This window comes from Lactuca saligna, chromosome 3, assembly GCF_052625555.1.
Source record: "Lactuca saligna cultivar CGN05327 chromosome 3, ASM5262555v1, whole genome shotgun sequence".
Taxonomy (NCBI): domain Eukaryota; kingdom Viridiplantae; phylum Streptophyta; class Magnoliopsida; order Asterales; family Asteraceae; genus Lactuca; species Lactuca saligna.
Genome location: NC_136419.1, coordinates 48,592,472 through 48,612,878, shown reverse-complemented (window position 1 = coordinate 48,612,878; position 20,407 = coordinate 48,592,472). Strand labels below are relative to the sequence as shown.

General features: G+C 38.1%; 1 protein-coding gene across 1 annotated transcript; it reads left to right on the top strand.

Annotated features, from left to right (window-relative positions):
• Positions 1-3,656: 3,656 nt before the first annotated feature.
• LOC145036444 (uncharacterized) lies at positions 3,657-6,354 on the top strand. Its single transcript, XM_078984886.1, has 8 exons — positions 3,657-3,979; positions 4,549-4,787; positions 4,897-4,968; positions 5,065-5,132; positions 5,402-5,513; positions 5,642-5,734; positions 5,829-5,918; positions 6,030-6,354. The coding sequence occupies exons 2-8, from the start codon at positions 4,566-4,568 to the stop codon at positions 6,192-6,194; spliced, it is 822 nt and encodes a 273-aa protein (XP_078841012.1). The 5' UTR covers positions 3,657-3,979; positions 4,549-4,565; the 3' UTR covers positions 6,195-6,354.
• The last annotated feature ends 14,053 nt before the right edge of the window (positions 6,355-20,407 follow it).

Genomic DNA, 20,407 nt, shown 5'->3' with positions numbered 1-20,407 from the left:
GTGATTTAAAGTCTTAACAAGCATCTAGGAAGTGTGTTTTGACCAATGCTTAGCCTTAATGGAAGTTTATTACCATTTTGGACCTCAAAAAGGGTGTGTACGGCCACACAAGGAGTGTACAGCCGTACACCCTTGATGATCATGTAAAAATGGTCAAAAATGTATCTCAAGTCTCTAACTTACATCCCCTAAGTGTTCTTGATCATGTGCTATCATAGAACATGAGTTTGAAGCCAATTAGCACTAAACAAAGGGGTGTACGGCCACATGGGGTGTGTACGACTGTACACTCCTTGATGATCATGGTTTGGACGATTTCTAAGGAGCATAACTAGTAAGTAACAAGCATGAGGAGTGGTACTTACGATATAGAAGCCTTTAGGGGTGTTTGAGGTCAAAAAACTTAGTAGGTGTTCTTGGTGTTCTGGGAGAACACTTGAAGATCTAAACAAAAGGAGTAATTTCATGGATGAAGTCATGAATCCTTACCAGATTGTGTAATGAATCAATAAATCAAAGGAAGAAACACTTACAACTTGAAGATCTAGATGAAACATCGGATGATACTTGAGAGAAAAAAGTTGATTTCTTGTCTTAGGAGTGTAAAGAAGTGAATGAAGGCTAAGACTCTCATTTATACATGAGAGTGTACGACTAGGATGGGTGTACGAACGTACACCCATGTGTATAGCCGCACACACCTCATGAAGGGGTGTTTGGCTCCATTGAAAGGTGTTGAACTCAAATACACTCATCCCTAGCCCCACACCTTGATTATACTAGGCTTTAAACACTCAATTTTACTCCAAACAACGCTAGAAGATAGCAAAAATGAGTCTGACCTTGATTGATTTGAATAACTGAACAAGATAGAAATTTTGGGTTGTCACACTCTAACCTTCTAAGGCTCACTTATCACGTAAAGTTGCAAGCTTTACGTTCATGCATGACATCTAGGGCTCAAAATGCCAAAACAGACTCTATAAAGGGTTTCATGCATGGAGACTTGACCAAATCTTGATAAAGCTTGGATCTTTGGGCTCATGGGACCTCTTTTTTATCCAGATCTCCAGTCTCAACTCCATGACAAGCTCCAACAACTCAAGAACCACAAGCTAAGGGAAAAAAGCCCTAAAACTCCCTAGAAGAAGATCTATCAAAAGAAATGTTCAAGGTGGTAGCTTTTTACCTTCAAACTGAATCTAGCATAGAAAAACACTTGATCCAAAAGCCTATTATTGTTCCAAGGCTTGATGTTCTTCAATCCTTTTCCAAATATGCACTAGAAGACCCAAAGTTAGCTTCTCTTTCTCTCTCTCTCACACACACACACAAGCAAATACACACGATTAGGGTTTCTCACAGGGTATTTGGGTAAAAGGGTGGATGAATGAAGGCTTAAGGTCCTTTAAATAGGACACACACCCTGAAAATTAAGGTTTTCTCACTCAACTCCTACTCGTCGAGTTGGGGTCCTCTAACTCGTCGAGTAGACTCTAGCATTCATGCGATCGTTAACTCCTATACTCGGCGAGTTGGGGCATCCAACTCGTCAAGTTGCTCTGACATTATGAATGTAAAATAATTTAATATTTTACCTGAGAGTCAGGATGTTACACACCCCCTGGTCTTCCTATAATATGTAAACCAATAGGGCCGACATTAGTGCCTTCGACCCATAGAATAGCGAGGAGACTTACCTCGCACTGCTGAATCACATTGATAATCCCTGATAGGTTGACCGCCAATCCTCTGAACTATCAATATCAAATAACACCTAATTAACAATTGGAATCAAATGTATATCCTTCAATCCATACTTAGGTTAAAAATACGAATTTACCCCTTATATAGCTTGGCCTAAGACTAAGGCCCAAACGTGGCCCAAAATATCCCATGGTCAACCCTGATCAAACTTCTGGTCAAAGTCAAAATTAACAGCCCATGTTGACCAAACACGCCGTGTTTCCCCTTGGACACACTATGTTCCGCCAGCATCCAATCAGTCGGAAAAATCCCGGCCATACACCGTGTTGCCCCTTGAACACACAATGTTCGCCCAAGATCCAACTGCTTAACACATTAAGTTGTTTTCTCCGATACCAAGAGCTCCAAAGCTCAGATCTAGCCCCTCATGTGGTTCAGAAGGATAATGGTTCCAACTTTATCCATTGTGACTACCCAAAAAGGTTCCAAACTCAATCCATAAAGATTAATAGTGCAAGGGCTTAACCAATAAGTACTTAATCCATAAATACATAGCCCCAAAACATAGATCTAACTTCCTTGATCTGGAAAACCACATAAAGTTGCCAACTTTACGTCCATAATTGACTTAATGCATGCATGACACCAAAACTCTCATAAAGCTTGCACCTTTATGCTCAAGGATACAAAAACAACTCATATCTGAAAGAAAAAGCCCTTAAACGACCTAATTCATCCATTAACCCAAAAAAGGGACCTAAAGCACAACAAACTAACTATGAAGAGATCTAAACATATACAAGACAAGATGCAAACTTGATACCTCAGAAAGCTTTCCCACAAGATGATGATTCTAGATTCAAAGCCTTTTCACCAAGCAAAGCAACTTCAAGATCTCCTATTCCTTCACAAAGACCAAAAATGAGCACCAAGAGCTTCTTACTAGCTCAAGAACACCACCGAGAGACTTAAAGATCGATTTCAGGGTTTTAGTGGCAATTGAGGCTGGTAAGGAGGCCAACCATGAGGACTTAAGGCCTTTATATAGGGTGCAACACCCTAAAAATTAGGGTTTTCTCCACCATTCACCAAAAGGCCGCGTAATGGCATAACATCCTGTGTTGTCCTTAATGAAAACCTCGTTTCTTCAAATCTAGATACACTGTATTCGTTCCTCCAACATGTCGTGTCCAACCCTAGAATCGGGATTTATTCCTAACAATTATTCCTCAAGATTCCGGATGTTACAGAATGAGTTGAATATTCTTGTGAGGAAATGATATAATGAGAGAATGTTAAAAGTATTAGTCATGAGTTCAATTGAGCTGTTAATTATCAAACAATAATGATTTGGAATGGGCTTGTATGTAGATATATTATGAGGTAAAGTATAATGTCTAAAGAGGGGTTCTATCTAGAACGTTCTTGTTGATTGATACACTTATTTAAATCAAGTATTAAGTTGGACAAATATATCATCTATGAAAGATGCAATCCTATGGATTGTACGTTGAGACAAAAGGCTAAAATGCTGCTCATTGCTTAATGGCTTACAATTATTTGTGAATAATGTTTACATGTAACAAGTTAAAGTACAAGCTCCTAGAAACAACATATTATTTAAATAACAAAGATAACGACCGTTATATAGTTCAGGTCGTTTATTCCGCAATGTATAGTAAATTACATTTGCCATATGATATTTTTTATGATAAGTTACGAAAAAATACTGTTGTATTGTTGTAATATGATAGATCTGTGAGATTCTGACAGAATTTCGAAATGCATAGAAAAAATCATCTGATAACAAGTAGTAAAATTATTATTATTTTATAGTGATGACAACACTTGAAATAAATAAATAAATTAATAAAATATTATATAATCTAAGTTTATAATAAAAAAATATCCTTTATTATATTATGAATTATCTGGAAGACTGGAACCCATCTTTGGAAAAGTTCAGATCCTTCGTCATTGTCAAGAAAAAGAGTTGTTGTCTGTTCATGGGAAAAGTCGCCCCAAACGAAATTTCCATCCGTTGAACCCAATTTATATCGTCAATCCACGAACCCTAATCAAACATCCTATTTATAATCGACGCCTCTAAATCTTCTCATCGTTTTTCTACTTCGTAACTCCACAATAGAACGCGGTGTTGAGCAAATATAGTAACCTTGTTTTCAGAGAGAGAAACAATACTCCATTACAAAGATCACGCGCTTCTTATTTTCTACCCTCCTCAACCATTTTTTTCCTCCTTCATTCTCAGGTGATTCATTTCTCTCGTTTTAATTCATTCCCTATATGCGATTTTTGTATTTGATTTTGATTTGTGATTGGGGGAATCGAATGCAACCCTATAATCCAGCTTCTAGGGTTCTTCGAATTAAGGTCATGGTAAAAGTAGACGTATCGGTGTCTCCTCCAAATTCCAATTCGCTTTTCAGACGTATGGGTATCGGTTACCTGGATCAAAATTCGATCTTTTTTTTATTTTTTATAATTTTTTTCTGTTTTTGTTTTGGTTCTAGGGATTTATGATGACAATCAGACTAATTCGAGTCTTGATTTCTACTGAGTCGGTGTGTTCAATCTCGTGATATGATTTCCCTCTGATTCCATTTTAGTGTATTGTGATCATGGTTGACTTTGTGTATTTACGGTTATGCTGTTCTCTGGACTCATGACTTGTTTCGATCCAGTTTCCTACTTATCTGAATCTTTTCTTGTTCAATCTGTTTCCAAAATTCGATCTTTGGTTATAATTTACACACGATATCGATTTTTGTCTACTTTCCGTTTCTAATTAAACCCTTTTATCGTTCTGTTGTTTCACAGGCTTCCATTGTAAATAGATGGGTGATCACTCGGTTCTAGATGTGAATCAACCCATTAAAAGGAGTGCAGACATGGAAGTCCCTTCATCTTCCAATACAGAAGCTCTTGTAGAAGATGAAAATGGGGCTTCTTATGATGAGGAAGCACCTCTATTAACAATGGCAGAGTGTCGTATTTGCCAAGAGGAAGATTCCATTGATGCTTTAGAGACACCCTGCACTTGCAATGGCAGTCTTAAGGTACATTAATGGCTTCTTTCCTCCACTTTATCCAATTATCCAATACTAATACATTGAATCTTTGAAACTGTAAATTGTAATGTACTCAATAACTTTGCTTTTAATGCAGTATGCTCACAGGAAGTGTGTTCAACACTGGTGCAATGAAAAGGGTGACATTACTTGTGAGATATGCCATCAGGTTTGTTATCTTGACAAATATATGAAATCTTGAATTATAATTAGGAATTGGTAATTTATGTGAAAAATTAAAATGTGAATTTGTTATTATGTGTAGCCTTATCAACCTGGATATATTGCTCCACCTCCCCGACCTTGCATGGAAGAGACCACCATAGACATTGGGTAATCTTTTCTTCCTTTTATATACATTAAAAAAAAAATTAAATTCTTGTTTATGCTACAATGTTTTTTTTTTTTTTTTTTACTCAATTAAAGCAAGAAAGTTGTTTTCTAGACGAAATGTGCAAATCCATGACTAAAAGGGATAAGTTACATTTTACATGTAACCTATTCAATCGATTGAAACAAGGTTTCATAATTTGTGTAGCAAAAACAATTTACAAATATTGTGAAATTAATTTTTTAAATTTACGTTTTTGTGATTTGAATAGGGGAGCATGGCAAATCTCAGAAGCTGATCGTCAATATCTTGAAGCAGAGTACGATGATTATAATTCCACAAATGCCAGCGGGGCAGCCTTTTGTCGTTCGGTTGTTTTAATCGTAAGCGCTTCCAAACTCCTTAAATTTATAAAAAAAAATGCCTTCGATTATTAAATATTGATTATTATTATTATTTTTTTCTCACTTTTAACGATTTATATTATTAAATTGTTATAATGTTTTTGCAGTTAATGGCTCTTTTGCTTCTCCGACACGCGTCATCTGTGCCTGATTCTGAAGGAGATGGAGATGGGGATGAAGACGCATCCACGTTTTTAACCGTAAGTGGAAGCGTGACAATTAGTAAAAAGACCAAAATACCCTTTGTTTAATTTAAAAATTTGTTGATTGATTTCTTTGTTTTGACTTTGACAGCTTTTCTTGCTTCGGATTGCGGGATTTCTTTTGCCCTGCTACATCATGATCTGGGCCATCAACATTTTGCAGCGTCGAAGGCAAAGACAGGTTAGGGTTTAGGGCAAACTCGTAATTCCCCACATTTGAGGGCATGGAAGTCATTTTAATTTTTTTTTCTTTGGGATTAATTTTAAAAAATAATTTTTTGTAAAATTTTAGGAGGCGGCAGCATTGGCGGCTGCCCAATTTGCTTTTGTACTGCAAGCGGGTCAAAGAAACGGGTTGCATTTGACCGTATCTTCTTTGGGGCCCGCACCAGCCCAAGCACCCGCACCGGCACCCACTGTGACTCCAACTGCTGCACCACAAGATGAAAATGTTTAATAGTTAAAGATGATTGAGGAAAAAAATTATTCATTTTTTGTTTGTTGTTTTTTGGTTAGATGATGAGATCAGATTTATTGTGAATAATCGAGTGTTTATGTTTAATGTGTAATGATTCATCATCTGATATGAATTATGAAGCGATTCGACAATTTCTGTATGATTGCTTGACCCCTTGACCATGTTTAAGTTCCTGAGCTTTTTTTTTTTTTTTTTTTTTTTGTAACTATTTTTGTTTCAATGCATATTTACATAAGATTAACATATCAACACACTCATGGAATTGGAAAACTTGGTTTTGGATTATATGTTGTGTTTTTTGTATTGATTTCGTGCATTTGCATGTTTAAACACTTGTAAATAACACTTAGGGCCTACTTGATAAGTAACTGACTGGGTCCGGTTAGCTATTTTGGCTGACTCGGTCCAGTTGGTTCGTTTGATAAAGGGCTAAAAACATCTGATCCAGTCCAATGCTCTTACTTGGTCATCTAAAATTCGGTCATTCATAAAAGAGAGCCTGACTGGAAAATTTCTTTATTGCCTTGAAGCTATGAATGCCCTTCATCGTCAACGACAAAACGCTCTCTCCCTCCATCGACCCTTCCTAGCCTGCAACCTCCTTCCTTCGTTGTCTCCTTCCGTCGGCGCTCTCTTCCTCCTTTAATTTTTGTAGGTAACAGATTTCTTCTTCAATCGATTTCTTATTCCTTTAACTTTTGCAGTAGGGAGATGATTTTTTTCAGGAGAGAGACGATCAATCGATTGGGAGAAAGATAGAGAAGGAGAACGTGTTTGCTTCTATTTTTCTACTATGCCGTGAGTTTTTTGTATTGCATAATATCTCTATCGATTTCTGTACATAGTGTGATGCGTTTAACACACTTGTTTATTTTTGCTCTGTTTCAAGTGCCACATTAATGGAAGAGTGTGATGCCTTTAACACACTTGTTTATTTTGACTCTTTGAATTTTCAACAGACGGAGATATTTACAAGTATATGAATGAGATTGAAGAAAAGCCAAAGTTACGAATCCTTATTGTAAGTTCATTCTTTTGCTTTATAAATTCACAAAATCACATCATATGTAAGAAAATATAGAGATTTTGTATTATGATTAAATAAATCTTGTATCTTGTTTCAATATGTTATGTTATTTGAACTTGTTCAACAGATTAAACATTCACAGTTTTCATGATATATATATATATGTTAATCTCTATCTCTCAAGTAGTGCCTATTGAAATTTGAAGCAGGAGAACCTTATGAATGCATAAATGGTCTTACTGTTTTTTATGTTAATATATGTTGTGATTTTTGTTACAAAGATTTTTTATTATTGACTTAATTTTTTTTTCTTTTTCTTTTTCAGGGAGATGATTCGAGGATGATTCAAATTATGACGTATTGAATTAAAAGTCAAAGTTGGTGCTACAAATTGCTTTGTAATTCGATTGAAACAAGTAATTCATGTTTTTTTTTATTATGTTCTCTTTACAAATATGTATGAATCGTCAACGTTCATTGCTTTTTCTTTTAATTATTAGTTGGTTTGATCAAAGTTCACTGCTTTTTCTAGAATCAAGAATAAAATTCTTTGTTATTTTTGGTGTAATATAAATTTTTTCATCAAGGGGTAATATGGTCATTTTTTATCATTCATCACAAACAGTTAGAGATATAATCAAATAGAATGATTTCAATCAGATGTGGACTCAGTCAGAAATTCTAACTCAGTCTGCATTAACTCAGTCAACACTAACTCGGTCAGCAACTATCAAACGACTCCTTATTCAATCTAGTTGTAATCCAGGCATCCAACACTCTAAGTGTTGATATATGGTCCTCTCCCGCGTGACAACTCCATGGTCGCTAACTACTAAGCCCAAACTATTCTTCTAAGTCGTGAAAACATAAGTAGCGCATCGTCGCACACCATAAGTCGCGTACCACCAATTTATTATGCGCCTAACACCACACCCTCGGTGTTTCTTCTCTCACAGTCATCCTGGTTCTCTTGTGCTCGGGCGATACATCCTGCTATAGTGGGGTTACTCTCCAACAAGAAGGTTATCCCGACAACGGCCCTACTACCTACTACCTTTCAGCATCTCTGTTTCCTGGCTCTCAAAAACGGTCTTGCTATGTAACCTTACCTGTAGCCTCGCCACGTATCCCACAACATCTCTATTTCCTGGCTCTTGGAAACGGTCTTGCTATGCAACCTTACTTGTAGCCTCGCTGCGCATCCCTCAACATCAGTGTTGTCAGGCCCTCGGAAACGGTCTTGCTGCGCAACCCATACCTCTGGCCTCACCGCTTATCCCTTAGCACCTCTGCTGCCTGACTCTAGGCAACAGTCTCACTGCATATTTCCTACCTATAGCCTCACTACCTGTTCCTCAAGAATTCTGTTGTTTGGCTATCGACAATAGTCTCATTATATGACCCTCGCTAGCAACCTAATCGCCCAAGTCTCGGAATCTCAGCCACCTATGTTACGGTCAACAACCTTACGACTCATCGGTTTGACAACATCCATCTCGAACAAAGAGTTTTCTACTTTTTATGCCAACAACTTCGTCGTCTATTGGTATAACAACCTTGCCTTATCTGTCATTGTCTGATTTGGCTACCAACGCAACCCACACCAGACTGGGGGGAGTCTAGTTGGGTATAGTGTAGTTTGAAGATACCTTTAGGATGGTTATTAATGCTCGGGTAAGGAAGACTATCTAGATGGCTATTGGTGAAATTCCATCTGCATCGAATAACAGTCTTAGATACTGTATGGCTACCTTGACCCGATGTTGTACCGACTCCATTGTCACATAGCAGCCCCGCTCCGCATAACATTGTCAACAACCTCGCTCTGCATGATCGCAACAACAACTACATTGTATCATATGAGCTGGATCATTTTCCTAGCAAGGAAAGGTCATTCAACCAACACTGTCTGGCTCATTGCGCATCCCCACGACTCTCGTGGCTGAGGTTTGGTCGTTCTCTCTATTATTTTATGTATTGGTGCTTTATCTAGTCCGATCTGATTGGCAGCAACCCAATCGCATCAGACTAGGGGGACTTGATGACACACAGTTTATATGACTAAGTCCAGTCCGATGTCATTGGCCGCGTACCAATAACATCATACTGGGGGAGGGGGGCGGGGGGGGGGGGGGGGGCTTGATGATGTATGGTCCATTATTGTGGCCTAGACACCTCTGGCGTGCCGGCCTCGCCTGGCGCTCCCTTGCCAGCCCTGCTGGGGACTCTCCCGCCGGCCTGGCCTGGCACTCCCTTACCAACCTTGCCGGGGACTCCTTTGCTAACCTCACTGGGGACTCTCCTGTTGGTTTATATGACTTAGTCCAATCCAATGTCATTGGCCGCATACCAATAAGATCGGACTGGGGGGACTTGTTGATATATGGTCCATTAGCATGGCCTAGACAGCTTTGGCGTGCCAGCCTCGCATGGTGCTCCCTTTCCAGCCTTGCTGGGGACTCCCTTGCCAGCCTTGCTGGGGACTCTCCCGCCAGCCCAACCTGGCTCTCCTTGCCAGCCCTGCTGGGGATTCTCTCGCCGGCCTGGCCTGGTGCTCCCTGGCTTGGCGCTCCCTTTCCACCCTTTCCTGGTGCGCGCCCGCCAGCCTTGCTTGGTGCACAACCGCCAACCTCGCCCGACGCCTCCTGGCGGCCTCGCCGAGCTCCTTGCTAGCTGGGCCTGAATTGGGCTAGCCCAAGTCTTGGCCTAATTCCCCTTGACCTAATTGTCCCCTATATAATGAATAGTATCCCCTCCATGATGGGGGATCTTCCCTTTGGCTCAGCTGCCACACTATACTCCGGCCGGGTGGCTCAACCGCCACCCGCCACCGTCAGCCACCACACACCACCACCAGCACCAAGATGGTTCTCTCTAGCTAAATAGATTGATCTCAGATCTACCTGATGATCTAACTTGACCGTCGGAGTCCGCTCCCGGGGCACAGTCCCTGGGGCGCCTCTAACGGGCTTGTCTGTTGTGACCTCGTAGATCCGTCGTCGGCATGGAAGAACTCCCTCAGAGCAGGTGGTCGGAGTCGATGTCGCATCACTAAGCAATAATTTTGAACTAACCATATTATATATTTAAAGTTCTTTTTTCCAAATTTCAATTAAATATATCATCAGAATTTATATTTAAAGACATCATATATTTAATTTCATCATTAAAACAACACTTAAAACAATGATTTCTATTTACAATTTGATTTACAATCTGCATAAAAGATGTTATTTTTTTCTTTTGGTGAGATAACATTGACAACCATCTTAGAGCTAAATTAAACAATCATATGGATTTCAGGGCTGATGCCCCTATTCCATATCACTCTTATCAAATCTCAATCTCATGTCCGATAGTAACCTCCATATAAAGTATAGATACACATTAGTCAGTTTCAAACTTGAGTTTCATTTCAACATTTAGTGTTGCATATTTCAGCAGGTAATCCAAAATTTTACTTAGTCTAAGGACCATAAATTAAAGATCTTATTCCTATCTTTTGAAGGCATCATCTAAACGTAGTTGAAAGAGAATTTTACAAAATTACATTTACTTATAGAAGAACCAAGAAAGATGATATCTTCCAACTGATAAATTCAAGACTGTGAAAAGTTAAATTAGAAACAGGTGGAATGATTCTCTTCAATTAGGTATCTGGTCCTAAATATAAACCCAATTAGCAAACCCGAATGCTTGGCTAGGAAAAGCTCACTAATAGTAGTGTTGGAGTTGTGATATGACTCAAATGTTAAATTTATAGGCATGATCAAAGGATCAATTCAACATAAACTTGATAAACCTTAAATGTAATGAAGAACGGTAACATGGAGAAGATGACATCCCCTTAATACTGAAGATGATGATTTATGATGTTTTCTCAATTCTCATAATGGTATCTTATTGATTAATCTGATAGATGGATTACACATATAGAATTGGTGGGGTTTTTTTTAGAGAGAAAAACATTTATGTTTTAGGAGAAGAATCAATTGATATTCCACTCATAATTTTCTCTCATGATTATGCGTTTAATTTATCAATTACATCTTATGGTTAAGTTATAGAACCACATAGATTTTGTCCCCTAAGTTATAGACAAATTATTATATCCATAATACTACATATACTTACATCTAGGGACATGTTATATCACTATGGAAAATGTTTGGGTACATAATATAATTGTAACAACATATAAAAAAATTATTCCAAAATAGTTTGATGGCCATATTAATGGGTTATTTTCCAACATTTTCCCACTTGGCCGAATGACTATTTGTATGTATGTGTTTATTATTTCTTTGTACAAGTTAAGTTAATATTGTCTCATATTAACACTAAAAGCATAAAAGTATAACCTAACATGTCGTTGTTAGACACGGGACCCCCGTTGATCATACTTTAGTGTTTTATATGAAACTTACGATTATTTTAGCCAAATGACATTAGAGTTAAGTGGTAATTAACATATTTGTCTATATAGAAAGTAATTGTGCAAAAGTTAGTTATATAGAAAAGTTGCATATTATAGAGGAATAATAATCAAGTACTTGAATAATTTAAATTAAAAGTTCCATTAAATCACAATGCTATTATGAAAGGTTTTAATTCTTAGGATAGACCTAGTATAATAACATTGTGCTTTATGGAGGAACATCTATAAAATGTAGCTCTAAAAAAAGAGCTATAATGGCCATTACGATCCTAAGGAATTAATTTCGAGATATGGGTGAGAACGTTTCTTGGTATACCCTTTTTTGTGAATACCCTTTAGCGACCATTTGAACTTTATCTCATTCGATGTTAATCATTGGGATCTAATTTCATCTTACAGACCTACTTGCATCCTACGAGTTTATAACCATTTTGAAATTCAACAAATTTCTCAAACACCATTCTTTTCAATGGAATTAAGATCGTAAATCATGGCTTTATTCTATTAAGTTGACTAATCAAAAGTTATTGCATCACTATACATGATGTGGTCATTTTCCTTACCTATGTCAAGATCGGCCACATGTAATTATCAAAAGCTATCGCTCGCCAATATCATAGAAAATGTCTTATAGGTTATTAAATATCATGGGTTTCAATGTCAATCTCTTATGTGGTATCATTTTATGAGGTTATTAAATATCATGGGTTTCAATGCCAATCTCTTATAGGTTATTAAATATCATGGGTTTCAACGCCTATATCATGAATCTCCTAATGAACTGCTAAGCATAATGGACACTTGAAATATAAGCGTCTCTTCATTAGATGTTTGAGGTAAAAATCGCTCGATAAACCACTCCATCTGATTTTGGCATTCTCAAGAAATTAGGCATGCTTCATTTCAACAATTCAAGTACTATGTAACACAACATATCAGTAACATTTAGACCTTTTAGGAAACCCAATTGAGAAGCAACTTATGGTTTTTATTCCAAGTTTTTAAATACATCAGGCTTGGTTTCCTTTATGTCTAAATCTCAAACTGATTTTAAGGAAATATATTGAAGATACAGATTGCCATTTTTAATGCATTGGTTCATAAGTGTTTAGGTAAGTTAGTGTTTATAGGCACATTTTTCACCATGTGTAATAAGGTTGTTTTCGTCCCACAAGATACATTGTTTCATTGAGGAGTAACCTACATGATGTATTAGTTAATTATTTTATGATCTTTACAAAATTAAAAATAATTCATTTTCCTTTACCGACGTTTGTATGTCTAACATAATATACATCACCCATGTTTGATCTCACTAATTTTATTTTTCGGTCAAACTGATTTTCAACTCCAGACCTAAAGGTTTTTTTAAGTTTTTTTAGGAGATTTAGACTTTTTATTTATTGAATACAAATAGATGTAACAAGAATAGTTATGAAAAGGTATATATGATTTATGACTACTTATGTCCGTTGGAAAAGATCCACTAGTGTTGGTGATGATCAACTTTAGTAATCTTAGATTGCTTGTGGATATTTACTTATTCCTTTTTATAAATGTAGTGCATATATTGAAGTTTGAGAAGTCAAGTTACAATAGAACGGGTATTATGAGACATATTAGTTTAATATATGAAATGTGACCTAAGCGTTAATGCTACATATACTTAAATATAGGGACCTATCATGTCATTATGGAAAATATTATGATACATAATATAATGACAGAATAGGAGGAGATGCCTCGTCAAAGAAGAGCCGACATACAACTCAGACTCATCTTCATCATCAACTTCTGTACCACTCAACCACTACTCACCTTACAACTAAAATACTCTCCGAACCATACATTGTATGAGAGAAAACTCAAGCCACATGAAGCTCCGATGGCAATCTATACCATTAATCATGATATTCAAAGTATGTATAACAAATCCCTTCTACCATGATGTTGATGTTGATGGTACATAAATATTGATTTTTTGATTTAGAATTCTTCCATTTTGGGTTTTCTAATTTTGATTTTTGATTTTCTTGTTATGAGTGTAGGTTTGATCTGATTTTTGGGAAAGAACGAGAGACGATAAGAGTGAAAATGAAGTCCTCATTTTCTTAATATAGAGACAATAAAAGATTTGAGATGTTATATAGGAGGTGGAAAAGTAGTAGAAAGGAGAACATAACACATAAGATAAAGTATTGTTATATATGTGTGATAATTAGAGAAAGCAAACATAATGCGGTGCCAATATCCAATTGTTGAATATAAGGTTCAAATGAACAGTAAAATTACCTCACAAACTCAATTTAGTAATATATATATATATATATATATATATATATATATATATATATATATATATATATATATATATATATTGATATTTTGTATTGCTAGTTGTCAGAGGCACCAATGTTCTCGACATACCTACATACTTAAGAAAGATTTTAATGATGGAGAAAACCAAATGGTGTAAAGTGGTAAAAGATATATATATATATATATATATATATATATATATATATATATATATATATATATATATATATATATATATATATATATATATATATATATATATATATATATATATATATATATATGTCTTAGAGCTTAACACCGTTGGTGGATCATGTCGTTTGGTTAAGCCTAAGAATCACAACAAAGAAAGAGCCGAAGTTAGTCGTCGTCCGGGAAGGGGTCCTGGAACGAGTCTCTGTTGGTCTAGTTAGTATGTTTATGGGAGAATTAGGGTTCTGTATTAGATGGAGAGAGGGTGATCCCTTCTAAAGAAGACGGGTCCTTTTATACCTCGTGGAGAATGTCCCCAACAACACCTTCTGCCTTGTTTGGATTGTTAGGACATGTAGGCGTCCTATTTGTGAGTCGTACACCACTACTAGTTATCTGTTATTGGTGCAGAATTACTGAGGAGTGGCGCTCTGAGCTCAACACTTGTCGTTTTGGGAGTAGTCTGGTACTATTTTGGCATGTTATGGGCCTTAGTGTTAAGACGTCGGGGCCTAAACACGAGATTGCAAGGGTGAGGGCCCGAACCTAGCACTTACATTGGGTAATGACTATCAGCTAGGCCGTCCTTTTGATAATCATGCCATTATCTTTGGCATATTCTCATAGGGATACATTAACAAATCGCTTAGGATAGCATATGTCAGCATTAGCCTTGGGTAGCCGGGTTGTTCTAGCTTAGCTCAAGACACGTGTTTGGCGAGGATGGCTTGGACATCTGCTGATGTGACAGAGTCGGCTGTGCAGACGGTTTCATCATTACAATTGTTCGAATTTCCCGCCTCTCATTTAAAGCTTTCCTTATCAGGGACGATTTCCTTTTCTTCACTCTACTGGTCTTCAACCGTCTCTTTTTTTCTTCGTTTCCTTTCTCTTTCGTCTTGCATGTGTTAGCAGTAAGCAATGGCGACACCGATCACCGGAATCGAACCTAAACTAAAAGAGTTTGAGTCCATGTAGGCCTAATTTGGGTTTCTTCCTGAGCATGGGGTGAAATATCGTCGAGGGGGAGTGCACATTTCCGGGCCGCCTAATGGGAAGGTTGGAGTCCCAATCCTAATCATCAAGGTGGGTCTCCAGCTTCTTACAAACGATTTTTTTCGATGAGATCATGCTTCACTACGCCTTCTCTGTTGACGATCTGACCCCTGGCTTTGGGCGTGCTCCCTCAGTTATGGGCTTTCAAGTACTTCTTCAACTCCTCTACTCAATCTGATATGCACACATTCTCTCAACGGTAGATCATTCATGCATTCATCATAAGCCAGCAGGCCCCCAAGAAGAACTGGCAGGATAAATTGTTGTGGGTGAACCACAACTTGGTCAGCTTTGGCTATCCTCATAGGACCGCTTTCACCGACCGGACGCCCCAACTCTAGGGGTTCAGCGAGACTGTGGTGCAGGCGTTAAGAACTTTTACCTTCAATGGGGAGGATTGGGAGGACTATTTGTTGGCTGCCGTCGGGATGAGCGTCTCCTGGAAGGCATGCGGGAGGATGCCCCATTTCATTATGGAGAAGGATGGTAAATGTGCATCTCCTCCCCCCGCCCTTTATTTTTTATTTTAATCTTGGTGAAGAGAGGGCTTTACCAATCCTTACATATGTGATTTGTTCTTTGTTGCATCTCGCGAGAAGATCATTCCTTTTGAGATGGTCCTACGGGGTAGGTTCCAAGGCAATTTGCAACATAGGGAAGTGCCACTGGTGGAGACTCTTCCTCCACCGGTCGGTGCGGATCGTGCTATGGCTCTTGCTAGTCCTGGTGGTGCTATAGCGCAAGGGTACAATGCGTAGGATGACCCAAAGTTGATCAACACAATTGCTGAGGGTTTTTCTCGAGATGCTCCTCTGTCTCCTGATCCGGAGGACGAGTCTTAGAAGCATTTTATATGCATCTTTTAACACATTTTTCTCGGTATTTATCTATAAAAGCTAACAATCTCCCTAATGTTATTATAAATTATGTGTTTTTCATTATATTTGCAGAATGCCCGTACTACTCACATTTGTTATGATGTTCGGGGCCATTTGGAGTACATGGACGAATACATGAGTTCGAGATGCATTATTGGAAGCTTTGGAGCTCAATTAGAGATGAATCTAAGGAAAGATGTCGAGGAATGATCAAAACTAGGTTAGAAGGAAGAAGTGCGACCAAAAAGAGACAAAATAATGAATATGAGATTGCATATACTGTTTATGCGATCATAAGTTGATTGCAGGTTTGGTCGCAAAGGAGCTTCGAGGATTTTTCGTGTCAACAATTCTAATGGAAGAAAAAAAAGGAATTCATGCGATCGTATATAACCTAACCTGTGATCAGATGTTGCCAATAAGTCTCAGAATAACAATGCACTTCATTAAACTGGGTCACCATGGGTTTTCATAAAAATATGCGATCGCATATGTGGCTACCGGCGATCGCATGTGTGGGTGTTATCTTTGTTGGACGAATAAAAGGCCTCCAAAAAGATCTCAGTAACCTAATTCGTGATGCCAGATGAATGAGAGATGATTTTGAGAGGTTTTCAAGTGCCAAACGCATATCTGAAGAACGCGATTCGAGTTATACTTTCGTTTAGTAAGATTAGTCATTTAGAAAATTGAACAAGGGATCGTTTAGATACAGTGGCCTCACCACCCTTCTTAAGCCACTATAACTTGTAAGGCTTATGGTGGTTTTCTGTTTTCAAAGCCAACTTTTGAACTGCTTATTCAGATATAAGGTTATCACAACTTCCTGAATCAATAACAAAAGTACAAACCTTTCCCAAAATAGTACATTTCGCCTGAAAGATTTTGTGTTTGATCCAATCATCACCAACAACTTTTGGTGTAAAATAAGAGCGCCTTACCACCAAATTCACCCCCACATCTCTAGTTACAACCTCCTCTTCTAATTGAAGCTCTTCTTCATACACAGGGGAATCTTCGTAATTTTCACCAGCATCACTATTTTTCCAATCATCTTGCTCAGAAAACAAATGATGCTTTCCGACCTTCTTGCACTTTGATTTTTGGTGACCTGTCTCCCCACAACTAAAACACTTCAAGTTACTACTACCAGTTGTCCTAGGAGTTGGTCCAGTACTGTTAGATGATGGTCTTTGTTGATTAGGCACAACACGGGGTACCATACCACCTATCCTGGAACTTCCTCCAATAATGGCAGTCGAAGACGAACTGCCCACCCAACGACTTTGTTTCTCAAAACCCAATACCCATTGGTGTGCTTCAGAAACAAACACCATATCAAACATATTTACGGAGTCCATGATTTGGACCCATAGACCCCCAATATATCGACCAACGAGATGTTCCTCTGTCTCCTAGATATGGTTTCGGGCAATTAATTGGTAGAACTCAGTTGTGTAATCGTCAGCTGACTTGGCACCCTGCTTTAGATTTTGCAAGGGTTGGTACATCAACCTTTGAAAATTATAGGGAAGAAAGTTAGATCGTAAATACTTCTCCATCTACCTCCAAGTGACAACCTTTGACTTTCCCAGCCTCTCTCATGTCAGTTTTAATTGTTGACACCATGCAAATCCCCTACCACATAGCCTAGAAGCAATCAACGACACTCTCTTGTTTTCAGGGACTTCTTTGAACTCAAGAACTTCCTCAACAGTAGCCAACTAGTCGATGAACCGCTCCGGATTCAAAATAACCCCATCGAATTTTGGGATATCAATTCACATTCCAGCCTCCCAACGCCTATTTTCACCCCCACGTTCACGCCTTGGCCACCTTTCTAGATCGTCTTCTGTAACAATGTAAATTTTCAAGCCAAAATTTTCATTTTTAATTTCGTAAAACACATGTCATTTTAAATAAACACTATTTAATACTCAACAAACTTTTCAAAGCATTATCAAAATCCAGGGTCTTCATTTACAACTCTTTTCTCTTTGCATGTACAATAATGTTGCCGCCTTCCTGCGATCCTGATAAGAACCTGAAACACATAACACATAACACAGTAAGCATGAAGCTTAGTGAGTTCCCCCAAAATACCACATACAACACATATTAGCCACTCGAGGCTATAACGCTGTATGACCCTCTGGTCAATGTGTCTCAGTGGGACCCTCCAGTCCCATAACTCTATGGACCCTGTGGTCCTAACTCTGTGGATCTTCCGGTCCTAACTCTGTAAACTCTGAATCATACATAGCACAAATCACATAGAAACAATGCATTGTATCACATCATATAAATAGCATACAAGATACTCTGTCACATAACTCTAATTACCACTCTTGGTAAAGTATAGTGAGAAGACTCACCTCGGATGAAGAACAGCTCCTATAGACACTGCTACTACGCATCGACCTCTAACTTGTGCCAACCTAACAATTATCTCAATTAGGAGCTAAGTCCAACCTCTTACTTATTAGGTCTAAAGATAGACCACCTGCTAGGCCATCAATGCCCTAAACCTATTAGGCCCAATAATAAATGGGCTTCCTCGAGGCCCAAACCTCAATCTACATGACAAGCCCAACACAAGGGCCCAAGGCTTAATTATAATATTCTCTACTCATAGTCTCAATTACACAAACCCAAAGATTCAAGCCCAACATCTAAAGGCCCACAACAAAGTCTAACCCAAAAGCCCACAGAGGGGTTACACGGGGCGTAACCCTTTGGTATGCTTAGCGTACTCAAGCGTGCATGAAACTGATCGGGGACCTCAACAAAGTATGCGGGGCGTACTGAAATTACGCTAGGCATACGCTCAGCTTTGCCAGATCTGCTTTTCTGGGTCTTAACATGTTAAGACCTTAACTCATCTCTTGGATCTAGACTTCCTAGCAATCCTTACTCCATAAAGCCAGGGACTTTAAGCCTTTGCATGGCTGATGTGATCACAAACACACAAAATACTCATTCTTTTTACTCATTAGGCTCTCCACTCATGCACGACTTGATTCTAACCTCCAAGATCTCATTTTTATGAAACTACTCCATCAAAAAATTCAAAAGGACGGATAATAGGGATCTAGAGTTTAACAACTCACAAAGCTTCAAGCTTTGGGACCAAAAACCCTAAAATGGACCATACTAAGCATAAATAAAAAAGAATGGAATAGCTCTAAGCTTTATACCTTCAAATGATGCTCTAGCCCCAGGAAAGCTCAGATCCAAGGTCTGGACTTCAACTCCATTCTCTTCCATGCTTCTTATTAACTCCAAAGATCCCACAAGAACGCATATAAGCTCCACATGGCCACACACATAAGCTCAAGAACGGATATTAGGGTTTGAGAGGGTTTATTGACTGAGGAAGGTGGCCATAAATGAGACCATCTCATTCTTTATATAGGGACACTACTTGAATTAGGGTTTTCCTCCTATGCCTAATACGCCCAACATACTAGGTTGTCCTCGCATCCATCCCACACTCATAGGTACACTAAGCGTACCCATACTTATGCCCAATGTACCCGATTGCCACCCATTTCTCAATAAGGACTAAACTTGCCATATCTTCCAAACTACCATAGCTTCTTTGATATAACTCTGGTTCGAAAGATCCACATATCTAAGGAAAGGTGATGAGATGCCTTACACTTTTAGCATCTCGCTGCAACCCAAGACCTCCTCATGCCCGTCTTGTGGCCCACGGAAACTAATCACAGACAATTCGAACAGGATGTTACATCTTCAGAATACGAACCTTCACTGATGTCGAACGGGTTACGAAAATCACCATCTGTCACACCCCCGAACCGGAACGGCGGAAATGTTCGGAGGTTGGGTGACTTTATCTTGGCATATCATTACAGCATATATAAATGAAACGTAACAAACACTATCATCATACATTCAAAATTACAACCATCATTTCTTGCATCGAGTAGTGGGTTATAAGTTACATGTCAACACGGAATGTACATAATAGCAAAACAAGTACAAAAAGTTGTCAAATTCTTGAATTCCACCTGTTTAGAGGTTTCCTGAGAATACAAGTTAATTTGAAAAGGTCAACCTATATAATGTTAGTGAGTTTATAAGCATGTTTAAGTAAACAGTTTTGTAACACCATAAAATCCGATATTTTCTAAAAAATGAGTTGTGAAGATGGTGTTTGATCTTGTATTAATGAATGTGTGTTAAGGTATAAAAAGTACATTCCAGAAAATCCTATATTTTCTGTTATAAGTAAAATATATTGATTAGTTGAATGTTT

Excerpts from the sequence above, each read along its gene's own strand:
- LOC145036444 (XM_078984886.1), top strand. The coding sequence starts at position 4,566 with ATGGGTGATCACTCGGTTCTAGATGTGAATCAACCCATTAAAAGGAGT. Across the intron at positions 4,969-5,064 it reads CTTGTGAGATATGCCATCAG|CCTTATCAACCTGGATATAT; the intron begins GTTTGTTATCTT and ends TATTATGTGTAG. Across the intron at positions 5,919-6,029 it reads AGCGTCGAAGGCAAAGACAG|GAGGCGGCAGCATTGGCGGC; the intron begins GTTAGGGTTTAG and ends GTAAAATTTTAG.